Source organism: Etheostoma spectabile, chromosome 17, assembly GCF_008692095.1.
Source record: "Etheostoma spectabile isolate EspeVRDwgs_2016 chromosome 17, UIUC_Espe_1.0, whole genome shotgun sequence".
In the NCBI taxonomy this organism is placed as follows: domain Eukaryota; kingdom Metazoa; phylum Chordata; class Actinopteri; order Perciformes; family Percidae; genus Etheostoma; species Etheostoma spectabile.
The window spans coordinates 12,297,736-12,309,448 of NC_045749.1; the positions used below are offsets into that span (position 1 = coordinate 12,297,736).

General features: G+C 41.8%; 3 protein-coding genes and 1 long non-coding RNA gene across 9 annotated transcripts in view; 2 read left to right on the forward strand and 2 right to left on the reverse strand.

The window, feature by feature from the left end:
* The window catches only part of zgc:154058 (Transmembrane protein 150A-like), a 24,253-nt gene extending 23,305 nt beyond the window's left edge, over nt 1–948 (reverse strand). For all 3 annotated transcript variants that reach the window (XR_004335814.1, XM_032540741.1, XM_032540742.1), the window contains exons 1-2: nt 681–948; nt 113–363 (exon numbers count right to left, since the gene is read on the reverse strand). Coding sequence is in view for 2 of the 3 variants with exons in the window: in XM_032540741.1 (XP_032396632.1) it covers nt 113–177 (65 nt within the window). In the remaining variant the exon portion in view is untranslated. The remainder of the gene's footprint in view (nt 1–112; nt 364–680) is intronic.
* LOC116704958 (uncharacterized) overlaps nt 1–1,817 on the forward strand; it is a 2,873-nt gene extending 1,056 nt beyond the window's left edge. The window contains exons 2-3 of the long non-coding RNA XR_004335816.1: nt 1,364–1,372; nt 1,732–1,817. This is a non-coding gene — a long non-coding RNA (uncharacterized LOC116704958). The remainder of the gene's footprint in view (nt 1–1,363; nt 1,373–1,731) is intronic.
* On the reverse strand, nt 1,698–5,774 carry ftr14l (finTRIM family, member 14-like). Its single transcript, XM_032540728.1, has 7 exons — nt 5,058–5,774; nt 4,843–4,938; nt 4,499–4,732; nt 4,228–4,387; nt 3,988–4,119; nt 2,635–2,771; nt 1,698–2,373 (listed from the first exon to the last, which is right to left on the reverse strand). The coding sequence occupies exons 1-7, from the start codon at nt 5,454–5,456 to the stop codon at nt 1,993–1,995; spliced, it is 1,539 nt and encodes a 512-aa protein (XP_032396619.1). The 5' UTR covers nt 5,457–5,774; the 3' UTR covers nt 1,698–1,992.
* Nucleotides 5,775–6,747: 973 nt separating this feature from the next.
* On the forward strand, nt 6,748–11,712 carry si:ch211-198a12.6 (zinc finger protein 883). 4 transcript variants are annotated; one of them, XM_032540724.1, is made up of 2 exons: nt 6,748–6,972; nt 9,582–11,712. In XM_032540724.1, exon 2 carries the CDS (start codon nt 9,704–9,706, stop codon nt 11,351–11,353), a length of 1,650 nt encoding a protein of 549 aa, XP_032396615.1. In that variant the 5' UTR covers nt 6,748–6,972; nt 9,582–9,703; the 3' UTR covers nt 11,354–11,712. The 4 variants fall into 4 exon arrangements, with proteins under 4 accessions (XP_032396615.1, XP_032396618.1, XP_032396617.1 ...); XM_032540727.1 differs by lacking the exon at nt 6,748–6,972 and adding an exon at nt 7,382–7,472; XM_032540726.1 differs by lacking the exon at nt 6,748–6,972 and adding an exon at nt 7,541–7,840.
* The last annotated feature ends 1 nt before the right edge of the window (nt 11,713 follows it).

The following is an 11,713-nucleotide window of genomic DNA, read 5'->3' on the forward strand; positions in this document are numbered from 1 at the left end:
GGAGCTCGCTAGCTGCCGCTTCTCAGCTGACTTGAAGAGGTATCTGGTCATGCTTGATTTTAAGTTTAAATCATTTACAGTGTTTTTACTGTCAAATAAATGTAATACTTACACAACCCATATCCCAGTAATGGTCAAAACAGGGAGGCTAACAGGCAGTACCATCCAGGGAGACATGTTCCAGCACCTTGAGCAACCCCTTTCTTCTTTTTCCTCTTCGGCCAGCCGAGCAATATCTGCTCAAGTGGTATTAACATTTAACTGAGTGTGACTGACATCTGCATTGTCACCGACAGATTCATTTTCTTGAAGATGGAGGCAAGTACACATAGGACACTGGCAAGGGCAGATGAGTCCTTTTACCTGGTGAATGAGATGAGAGGAGGGAGTGAGTTAGGTCAGGATCATTCACCTCCTAATCAACAAGCAATCATCATCAAGCATTTCTAGTTAAAGTAATCTGTTTTTGAAACTTTAACTTTGTTTTACTGGTTGGTTTAATAAGTTATACACCACGTAGCCTACATTTACTCATACATTTAGCATATTTACAACTCATGTTTGAGTTTACTAGTAGGCTAGTACTTCCCTTCTCATGGTACATGCTAACAGCTGTTCACCTTCACGTTTTTAGCGAAGCAACAACGACATACATCAAAAGAAAATCTGTGAATACTCACCTTCTGTCTAGCTAGCAAGTTTTATCTTTTGTCGATACCTCTGAATACGCCGACCTGTCCTCCACAACTCTGGTAACGTTACCGTTATATCAAAACTATTCCACACCCGCAGGACACGGTGAAACCTTATTTCTATATCAAATTTTCTTTTCCGTGCAACAGAGGTACCGTTAGCCGTTTTTTCCTTTGATTTGGAGAGCTCTCACGCGCCGACGGTCTCGTTGCATCGCCGCCACGAGACACTCCAGAGTATCCAGCTGTTTGACTCCGCCCCCCTAAAACCTGTAGTGGCAGTGTACGTCCAATTTAAGTTTGGAGGTGCACCGAGTGGGCGGGTCAACGAGGTCGAGAGCAAACTGGGACGCTAAAAGCAGTTTCATTATTATGTCTTTCGTCTTTTACAGTTTATAAGCTTCTGTTTTTTTCTTTGCTCTTACAGTTGATCATAGACATAAATAGGTTGATCATGATGGATCCTTTTCTTCTCTCACTGTATGTAACTTTGTGTGTGTGTGTGTGTGTGTGTGTGTGTGTGTGTGTGTGTGTGTGTGTGCAGTAGTGTGTGTCGTGCGTGTGGGTGCTGTGTGTGTGTGTGTGTGTGTGTGTGTGTGTGTGTGTGTGTGTGTGTGTGTGTGTGTGTGTGTGATCCGTCCAACTAAACTTGTTTCGGCTGCCCCCTGGAGCTTTAACTTGTTAATGTCTCTCTACCTGTGTCCCCCTAATGAGGACCGGAAGATACTGAAGTAATGTCTGGTAATTATTGATTGAAATGTAATCTTGTCGATTTTCAAGCTTTGAAGTTGTGTACATATGTCACTTTAAGCTAACAAAACTCAAAAAAGCAGTGGCATAGTTTTTTTTCCAGGTCCTCACCACTAATGGGTTCAAGTAGAAGAGGAGTGTGCCTATGTCTATATTAATGGAGCTATGATGGCTAATAGACTGATATGAGTGTGAAAAACAACAGCAACTACAGCTCCATATATAAAGTGCCAAATAAATCAGTAGAAACGTGGGGGCTTTAGAAACTGTGATTTAATTTCTTATAGAGAATAGAGAAAAGCATTATGGAGCATTGTGAAAATAACACAATAATCAATTGAACTGACACATTTTGTAGACTACATTGTCCCAAAAACAAGAACCGATTAACAGGATCATTTAAAACACATTTTTCATACATGAGAAAATAATAATTTTTAGCAAAGGTTGGAACAAAAGGAATTATCAGACACCCCGTTTCAAAGTGTTACAACAATATTGATAATATTTTGTCAATTTGATGCCACTTACTTGCATTATGGCAACTATCTTACAATTTGATAGTAGTACCAAAGCCCCACACACTGAATGCAGGGTAGAGGGGCTGTGTGAATGTAGTCTGGACTCTGTGCAGAAGCTGCATGCCATCAGAGACACTGTAAAATGCAAGTATTCCTGCTGCATGATCCAGGTAGATGCCAATACGAGATGACATTGGAGCAGCAATATCTTTGCTCTTGTTATTGTGCACAAAGGAGTATTTGGAGTCAGAGCAGTACAGACTCCAGGACTTGTCGTTCCAGCCCAGGCTGCATTCATTGCTGTTTCCTTTACGTCTGATTCCCCTATAGGTAGCAGCGATGTCTATTTCTGTCCCACTCCAGTCCACCTCCCAGTAACAACGATCAGTCAAGCTCTCCCTGCACAAGACCTGCAATGAAATGGACAAAATGAGAGGTTAAAAGACAAAGTTTATGCATGGCTTGTAACGGCTGTTATGATGAGAATTTTCTGCAACTGCAAAACTGAATGCATTTTTATTGTAAGAATAACTTCAAAGATTATAAAAGTTTGATTTCGATACGATTTTTTTCAATCTATACCAAGATATTAAGTTTACACAAGATATATATATATATTTGGCTATTTCTTCAGGCACAAAATGACATCCTGTTGGGCAGTAAAGTCTCACCTGCTGCCAGTGGTCGAATCGGTCTGGGTGATCAGGGTAGTTCTTAGGCTCATTCTTCATCGTAGCTGTTCGGTTTCCCTCGGAGAGATGAAGGTTGCGATGGACGCTGTTGACCTCCAGGACCAACTGGCAGGAGTCTAAACAATGCCGGACAACGTCATTATTAATCCTCTCCGTATTGTTGATAATCTGTTTTCCAATTGAAAGGTATCATATGTTTTGGTATTTGTTTCTTATGAGATGAAAAGTTTCTCCGCTTTTGTTTTGCTTCATCTATTGCAAATTAATTACTAAGCACTTTTGACACAATCTGTCCCGGCCTTTTCTCTTCTCTGTTGGTTCAGTAATCTTAAGATTACATCACTAAACAGAGTTGTGAAGATGAGCAACAAGATATTGGTAGATCATTTGTGAACATTATCATAACTGTTCCATAGACAGATAGTTAGGAAAGCAAATGCTGTTTGCTCTGACAGTTCCCTCCTATTATTCTCTGAATTTCAGTTCGTGCCCTCGAGCTCCTGTCCAAGATGACCACATGTCAGGAGTAACAGGTATAAGTAATTCTTTATACCTGCAGCCATTTTTCAATCTTGAATATGGTTCAGGTGAGGAGTCATACTTAAACTCGGTGGCTACTTTATTTCTTTCATTATTTCTTGGTTGGTTACATATTCTAGTCTGTTGACGATGTGTTGAGGTTATCAAAGACGTTGACAAAGGGGTTGGTAATGTCATGTAATGGATGCTGATAAGCACTTTTCCTAACCCTGGGTAGGCTACTTCGATGCTGCTTCCCATGCACCTTGCTCAGTACTTGTATGTCCTTGTTCTCTTACTGTAACAGTTGTGTTCCAGTTTTTATTCAGGCTTAATTGTGACTGTGTTTATCTTGTATGTATGCATGTGTCTTTTATGTGTTTATACCTGCTGCACACAATAGCCCTTTGGGGACACAAATAAAGTTGAAGTTGAAACTAATAGGTAGGAATAACAAAAGTTAACACACTAAAACCTTTGATTTATAACTTCCAAGCATGAGCTTGGTAAAATTCTTTCCACGGGTGGAGTACCCGGAACACCTGTGTTTGTTTAAGTGACACTGAGCTGTAAGTTTGCTCTCTTAAATTTCACCAAACCAGTTCTGCAAGGAGCATATGACACTCTGTTGAATTCTTTCACCACATAGTGTAGTCATGCCTTTGTTTGGGATGGAGATGGTCCTGCTCCATGTCATGCCATGACTCCTGTTTTGAACCTTGTTAGTACATAATACATTTCACTTGCTGGATTATGAGCGGGGATTGATATAACTGATATAACAGATTAAAGGCACACTTCTTTGTAACTCACATTTCAGGAAGTCGTCTCTTGTCTTTGGTTGTTCCCTTGTCTTTGGTTCTTCTCTTGTCTTTGGTTGTTCCCTCAACATTGATTCTCTCCTTGTCCTTGTTTCACTTTCTTGTGTGATGTAGACATCTTTAACTATGAAGAGGCAGATAAAAACGCATGGCAGCATGAGCTTTAAAAAAAGCAACAGAAGACTGCAAGGCCTCAATGCTACTTTAAATGATAAAAGACAAACTTGTTTACCTGTTCCTGCAATTTTGCTCATTTCTGTCTTGCTGACTTCTTCTACTTGCAATTTCAGTGAAGCGATGGCTCTCTTGGTGGCATCAAAGGAGTAATTGGGGGCAACACTAATGTTGTTGAGGTCCTCATATCCGGAGGGGCCTGACAGAGACTGCCAGCCCTGGAGGGTGAAAGATAGAGATGAGCCTAAACATTGCATAATACGATTGTTTTCTAAAAAAGACTCCTGATTTTTGCACCATACAAGGTCCTCAGTACAGATCAGCCTCACCTGGAGAAAATGTATGTGATCATCGGTGTGTGAGAGCTTCTCAAGGTCAGTGTGTTTCTTCTTAAGCAGAGTGATTTCTTCCTCCAAGCGACCCAGCACTATCTCAGCCCGTGTCAAAGTGGTCTTTTCATGTGAGCGGATCATCTCCTTGACTTCATTGTACTTCCTCTCAATGGAAAGCAGAAGCTCAGTGAAGATCCGCTCATTCTCCTCTTGGGCAGTTTGAGCCGAGTGCTGATGAGATACATCAGAAAGAGAGGGACAGAGTTTGTTCAAATATGGATGGAAAAGCAGTCAAAGGCAGCATGCTGTTTCAGCTTGAGTGAGATGATTGTTTTACTCACTTTTACTGATTCAACAGCTTGTCGCAAATCCTGCCACTTTTTAACTCTCTGGTCAATCCTCTGTTGAGATTTGTTCAATGTAGAACCAAGTTGTTTCTGTTAAGGGAACAACATTAAAGTGCTCATGTCAGCCGTGTACAGTAAATAACCTTTCAAATTCCTCAAAGTGAATATTTACCAAAAGTATAGATTGAGAAATTGTTTTCACCACTCACTTGTTTCTCAGTCCTTTCGGTTCCAGCCGGGACAATGTCATGGTGTTTGTGTTCATCCATCATGCACAAAACACACACAGATGTCTCATCAGTGCGACAGAAAGCCTCCAGCAACTTGTCATGCTGTGCACAGATCTTCTCTCTCATCTGACCTGTAGCTTTGACCAGCTTGTGCTTCATCAGGGCAGGGTAGTCATAATGAGTCTGCAGGTGGGTCTCGCAGTAAGATGCCAAGCACACCAAGCAGGACTTCTCAGCCTTCTGCTTCCTTGTTGTGCAGAAGTCACAGAGGACTTCACCTGGCAAATCCTGGGACCTGGACTGGCTACGGCTGGTAGAGCGACGAGATTTCTCCAAGCTGCTGTATCTGTCCAAGTCCAGAGGGCTAGGGCGAGACATTTTTTACCAGGAGTTTAAAAAAAAAGCTGTCCAGCAGATACGAGAAGAAAATTAAAATCCACAGGTGATTTACCTCAGCAGTAATATGTTAACCTCTTAATAAAATGTACAGAAATCAAAAACTAAAGAAATTACTTCACAAAATGTACGCAACATGATGTATCCACAGAGAAAATTAGTTCTTGAACTCATCAGCTTCAGTGAAACTGTGTGACTGACACTGTGTGTGACAGAATGATAGCTATGTACTCACCTCTCATTGTGAAACCAGTATTCCTGGTTGAGTTTTTAATAGACAGGGAATGGGTGTTACTACAAAGGTGCTACTTTAAACAGGGTAAAGGGTAAAGATCAAGACCAGTTAAAACAACAATAATATATAAGAATTTACAGCACTTCATTATTAATGTACAGTACTTCACAATGAAATGTCATGAATAAATGTATTTGGTTTTATCTGAAAATGCAAAAACACTAATAATTCTTATTTGAGGATAAAGTTAGCATGGATAGCACAATAAACAACCTTCACAGAGTACAACATAATTTTTTTTAGTGTTGATAAGTTTACAAAGTGTAACACCTACCAGACCCACCCATACTAAAGCTGCTATCTACAAGATTAATTACTTTACTTTTTTTATTTTAATATTGAAATTATGATTTTGAATCCCATTTGTGCTATGTCTATTTCCCATTATATGTGTAATATGTGCTGCCCATATCATCAGGACACTAATCAAACACTTGCATTAAGAAAACAGCATCATCTTGTGGGACTAATTCATTACTACATGAAATATATACCCCTCCTCTATCCCTCAAATAACAGCGCACTGTATACAAAAGAATTGCGGAGGATAGAACCTCACCCAGCTTAGTTTGACTCTCCCACTCTTTGCAATATTGTGCAAATACGTCCATATTTTCTACCTATTGGTGATAAGTAGGCCTATACACACCGCCTAATACACATATATCTCTGCATCTTAACACATGTTTTGGCATGGCTGCCATAGTTTACATTTAGCAGGCCTACTTTTGGTACTTTAAGTAGCCTATATTTTGATGCCAACACTTTTGTACATTTACTTTAGTAACATTTTTAATACAGGACTTGTACTTGTATTTCTACACTGTGGTGTTGTTACATTTACAAGATATTAGTAGCCTACTTCTTCCTGGAAATATCATAGACTGTTAATATTAAGTCTATGGGAAACACTAGTGTTTCTGTGTGATCGCCTGTCTGTCTCCGAGGCTGTAGGGGGTGATAGTGGTCTCATTGCTGTATTAAAATGACAATGATTGCTTTCGCTAAAGTGCGTCGATAGTCCAACGTTGGTGCCAGATGAGCTGTGGCGCCAGCTACACACACAGGCAGAGAGAGGGAGAGGAAGACAGCAGTTTGATCAGCCTAACAACAGCTTGCAAGCCCTTCTCAACTCTGAATTTGAAGCATATAAACGATTCTCTTTTTTCTCTCTTCAGAAATCAAAAAGTAAAAGGACATAAGGTGGGTGTGCATGCAAGTATTCGTACATTTAAAACCGATTATTCATCGTTTAAAGTCAACTTAATGTTACTCTATCATGAATAGTAGCAGCGTTAAGGCAGATGGGAGTCTCAGTTTAACTGACTATAACGTTAATCGTAGGGTTTATTTATTATGGTAGTCAACGTGTGGGTTGTTTATTTTATGTCTCCTGCTATGATAGTAACGTTACCGAACTTTGTAATGGAAAAATACAGGACTTGGCTCGCATTTGTTGTTGCACTGTGTTCTGTTGGAAAAGCAGACAAACAGGGATATAACGTAGCTAGCGTTACTGGTATGATAAACCATTTCATCTTTGAATCTCATACAGGTTATTTGTGAGACACGTTCGTTATAGAATCGGCCCAGCCACCCTTCTTGAATCACCGTCCAGTTTATCTTTGCATGCGAAACCAGACATAACATGGTCGGATGGGCGGTTAAGCAAAGCTTCTGCTGCGATGTTTTACAATCTTCACGCAAGTACTAGACTGGATAGTAGCCTTTAGCCGTGCTAGCAAACTGGATTAGCTTTCTTGTTAGCTTGGAATCATGGCTACGTAGCCAGCACGCTAATGGTGTCTCGGCTGGATAGCTGCTAACATCAGCAAGGCCGCCATTGAAGAAGTCGTGGTGCAGTTAGACTGTTTCTGCCGCATTAGAGGAGGGCTCTAGGTTCATAGCCAAGAGCTATCGTGCCCTCTTAAGCAGCATTTTATTTACATGATTGTTTTATTTTGGGTTATAGTTATTTAGATTCCTGTGGGATTTGTGTCCTGCACGGATTCTTATGAAAGCAAAAGACGTCCTTTCCCGGGCTTTTCGCGCAGCATTCATCGCCCTCACGGTTAGCCATCTTTGTTTCAGCTAGCCTAGCTTGCTACCCTACTTACCTAGCCCACGACGTCGTATTTCGCCGCTACTAGCTACATGTTATAAATTATCTTCACATTGGCATAGGTGTGTTTGGCTAAGTGGTGTGTGTCTTTGAGTTACTCTGAGATCGCTGCGGGGACAGCTCTTAATTCAACATGTTATGAAGGGCGGAAGCTAACTAGCAAGCGGCAGCCATCTTAGGCGAGCATGTAATCTTGACTAGCTGAAAGTGCTGGTGTGGCACAACAAGATGGCCTGATAATACTCGCACAAGGAGAATTTCCGCGTCGCTAGTTCTGTCGTAAATAGCACCACATTACCTAATCCGACATTTTAATGTAAGTATTTTGCCGTTATTGGGGTCTCTACTACATTTATTCGCGTGTTGCTTTTGCTAAGAAGCTAGTTAGCTGGCTAAATTGCGAACACATTAGCAGCTAACACAATGCTGTCTTGTCGTTAACCAGTTCCCCCTCGACCATAGCCAGCTAACTAGCGGCTATTTGTAGCTGTTATTGAAGGCTAGCAACCAACTGTTCAATGTTTAATAACACAGTGTTATTTAAATGCCTCTACATCTTAAGTTGTAGTTATTAATAATGTATAGCGAACTATAGACATAATTTAAATTTGCATGCCGGTCAGGTTTGGTCTTGCGGATTGAGATATAATTGGAAGTTTGATAATGATGTGGTCCACTTTGATTTTTATCATTTGTGTTAGCAAGTGAAGTGAAGCTCGTCTTCAGCGCTAACTTGGCTAGCAAATTGATCACTTAGCTTGCTACTATCGTTAGTAATGCAAGCTTAGATCAAACGTGCACTTATGGAAAATGCATATAATCCACCAGCCTAAACGAAGTGGAATTCCTATACATTATGTGGAAAACCATGGGCTGTTATTTATCAAATACATTTAGGCCAATATATAAATTAGTAGCTAACTGTTACTCCTTTAATATTGAGGGCTTTTCTTTGTTACACTTATGATCACCTACTGTTTACAATAATACACCACCTGCCCTTGTCTTTGCTTTTGCCCACCAACCAAGTGCTATTTTCTGTTGGAGATAGTGCATGTTTGTCCTGGATAGGCAGGGTTGAAAACTGTTTAAATTCATATCTGATCAGATAAAAATTAATATTGGCTACAAAAAGATGATAATCTCACTTTGAGCTTGTCTTTCAGAAAGGCTGGCTGTTAATTAAATATTGGGTTTGTTGTACCTTCATAATTATGTCAAGACTTCAAACTGATGTGTTAAGTCACAATTTCTGTCAAAATAAAAACCTAAATCTTAAACAAAGTCCCAATTTTGCCAAAAACACCATCACTGGTCTTTTCTGTACCTTGAATATAGTTTTTGTAAGACAGGAACAATTTAACACTTAATACTCAATTTAGACTTTTCTCATGTGATTTAGATATATTTGTAATAATTGGATATTTAGTTATTTTTGTGATGATTATGGTAATGTTAAGTGGGAATAGCTTGCTTTCTCCTGTGCATAGATGCAACACAGTTGGGTTCTTATGCATACAATTTCATCATGTGAAATTGGCATGATTACTTTTTGTACTAGTTTTAACAAATACAGCAAAAACTCAAGAATCACTCTGCAAACAACAAAGTGGGAGACTGTCAGGCAAAGACATAACTGGACTAGTAAATTAAGGCAATGTAGTTATTTCCTTGTCTTCCTCTTTTGCAGGTCTGCTCACTGACTAGAGCACCAGCGCGGCACTGACCTAAACAAAGCTCTATATCCCCCGATTCCTTCTTGTGTCCCCGCCCGGCTAGAAAACGGAGGTCGTGGGGCTGGAGTGTGTTCTCATGGCCGAGTCAGAGACTGAATGTGACACGCCCGGCCTTGACACACTTGGGTCGGAGTGTGTCATAGCCCACAGCCATGTCGACCTTCACTATGGAGCCGAAACTGAGATCATGACAGAGGAAAAGCGTGGATTAGAGCTGGAGATCCATGGCTCAGACTTAAAGATCCAGGGACTGGGGACAGAGCTCGGAGCTGTAGCCTGTGTGGATGCAATTGTAGCCGAGACAGACCATGATTATATCAAGGTGGAACATGGTGAGGTGCATTGTTTCACAGGAGCAGAAATCAAGACATCAGGAAATGAGACTCTGCTGGGAGAGGTGCTGCTTAAGACGGAAAGCGAGCATGTAGTGAAAGTGGAGTCTGACCATGGTGGGGAGTTGACAGTGGAGTCTGAAAATGGTGTAATCATACATGAAGCCCATGGCCTGCAGTGCAACGAGTGCGGGGAGATTTTTGGCAGCATAGCCGATCTTCACCAACACTTTGAGATCCATAAAGACCTCAATCCTTACATCTGTGTCCACTGTGGTGAGAGCTTTGCTGTGGAAGCCAGCCTCAAACAGCACATGAAGATTCACATGAAAGAAAAGCCCTATGTACCCCCTGGAGTTGAGATAATGGGCAAAGATGTTATCGATGCCTTCAGCCTCAAGTCTCATCAGATGATTCATTTGCCAGACAAGCCTCACAGATGCTCGGAGTGCGGTAAGAGCTTTGCAGCTGCGATTACCCTGAGAGAACACATGAAGATGCATTCAGAGGACAAGCCCTACAAGTGCACCCAGTGTAGGAAGAGCTTTGTCCGCAGAAGGCATCTGAAAAAGCATCAGGAGGTCCACGCACGTGAGAAGCCATATACCTGTGGCCAGTGTGGTAAAGGCTTTGCCACAACTTCCAACCTGAAGCAGCACCAGAAGACCCACGCTGCTGTTGTTCTTGGAGACAAACCCCATCGTTGTGCGCAATGTGGAAAGTGTTTTGCGGCTGCTGCCACTCTGAGAGAGCACCAGAGGATCCACTCGGGTGAGAAGCCGTACAAATGCAACATGTGCAGGAAGAGTTTTGTCCGCAAACGCCATCTGAAGAAGCATCAGCAAGTCCATGCTGGAGGAAAGCCCTACACCTGCAGACATTGCAACAAGGGCTTCAATCACTCCTCTTCTCTCTCTCGCCACCACAAGACCCACCTGCAGAATCCAGTGTTTTCCCCACCTCAGCCTGGGAAAACCTTGTCGTACGGCACTCCCCCAAAGCAGAGGGTGCACCAGCAGGGAGACAAGCCCTACATGTGCCACCACTGTGATAAGGGCTTCAATCATTCCTCTTCCCTGTCCCGGCACCAAAGAGTCCACTCAGAGGGAAAGAGTTACACCTGTGCTCACTGTGGAAAAAGATTCAATCACTCCTCTTCCCTGGCAAGGCATCAAAGAGTTCACTTGGAGAATAAACAGCAGCAGCCACAACCACCACAGCCGCCACCGCAGCAGTACAGCGCCATCCCCACAGGGAAGGGATTCCCTAACAACGCCTTCCCAAAACAGCACATCCTGTCTGTTGAAAAACCATACAGGTGCTCCCAGTGTGGAAAAGGCTTTAACCATTCATCTTCCCTCTCCAGACATCATAGGATCCATGTAGACCAGTGAGCACCTTTTGCCACCCTCAAATGCTGTCCCATGCAAGCGAAAAACACCCCTGCACCCCATGGTTTCTGTTCTACCAATGGTAATTGCCATCACCATGCCATAACAAATAACAGGCCAACTTCTATAGATAAGTGGTCAGGTCAGCACATTGCTACGTTGAAGTGGAGCAGATGAGATGATGATAAATGTCCTTGTGAACAAATCTTCATAAGGTGGGAGGACAGTGAACCTATAATTCAGAGCTGAACCCAGGACTTTGTGCTCAGTTTGAAGAAGCGTAATAGATTGTGAAGGCGCCTCTATTCTTGTTTGTGATTGTGCTTCACTTGCTCCGTGACCTTTTTTGAACACTTTTAAAAA

Coding starts and splice junctions, on each gene's coding strand:
- ftr14l (XM_032540728.1), bottom strand. CDS start 5,456: ATGTCTCGCCCTAGCCCTCTGGACTTGGACAGATACAGCAGCTTGGAG. Junction 4,733..4,842: donor AAGCTGTTGAATCAGTAAAA/GTGAGTAAAACA, acceptor GTATCTCATCAG/CACTCGGCTCAAACTGCCCA. Junction 2,772..3,987: donor AAGAGACGACTTCCTGAAAT/GTGAGTTACAAA, acceptor GGCATTGTTTAG/ACTCCTGCCAGTTGGTCCTG.
- si:ch211-198a12.6 (XM_032540724.1), top strand. CDS start 9,704: ATGGCCGAGTCAGAGACTGAATGTGACACGCCCGGCCTTGACACACTT.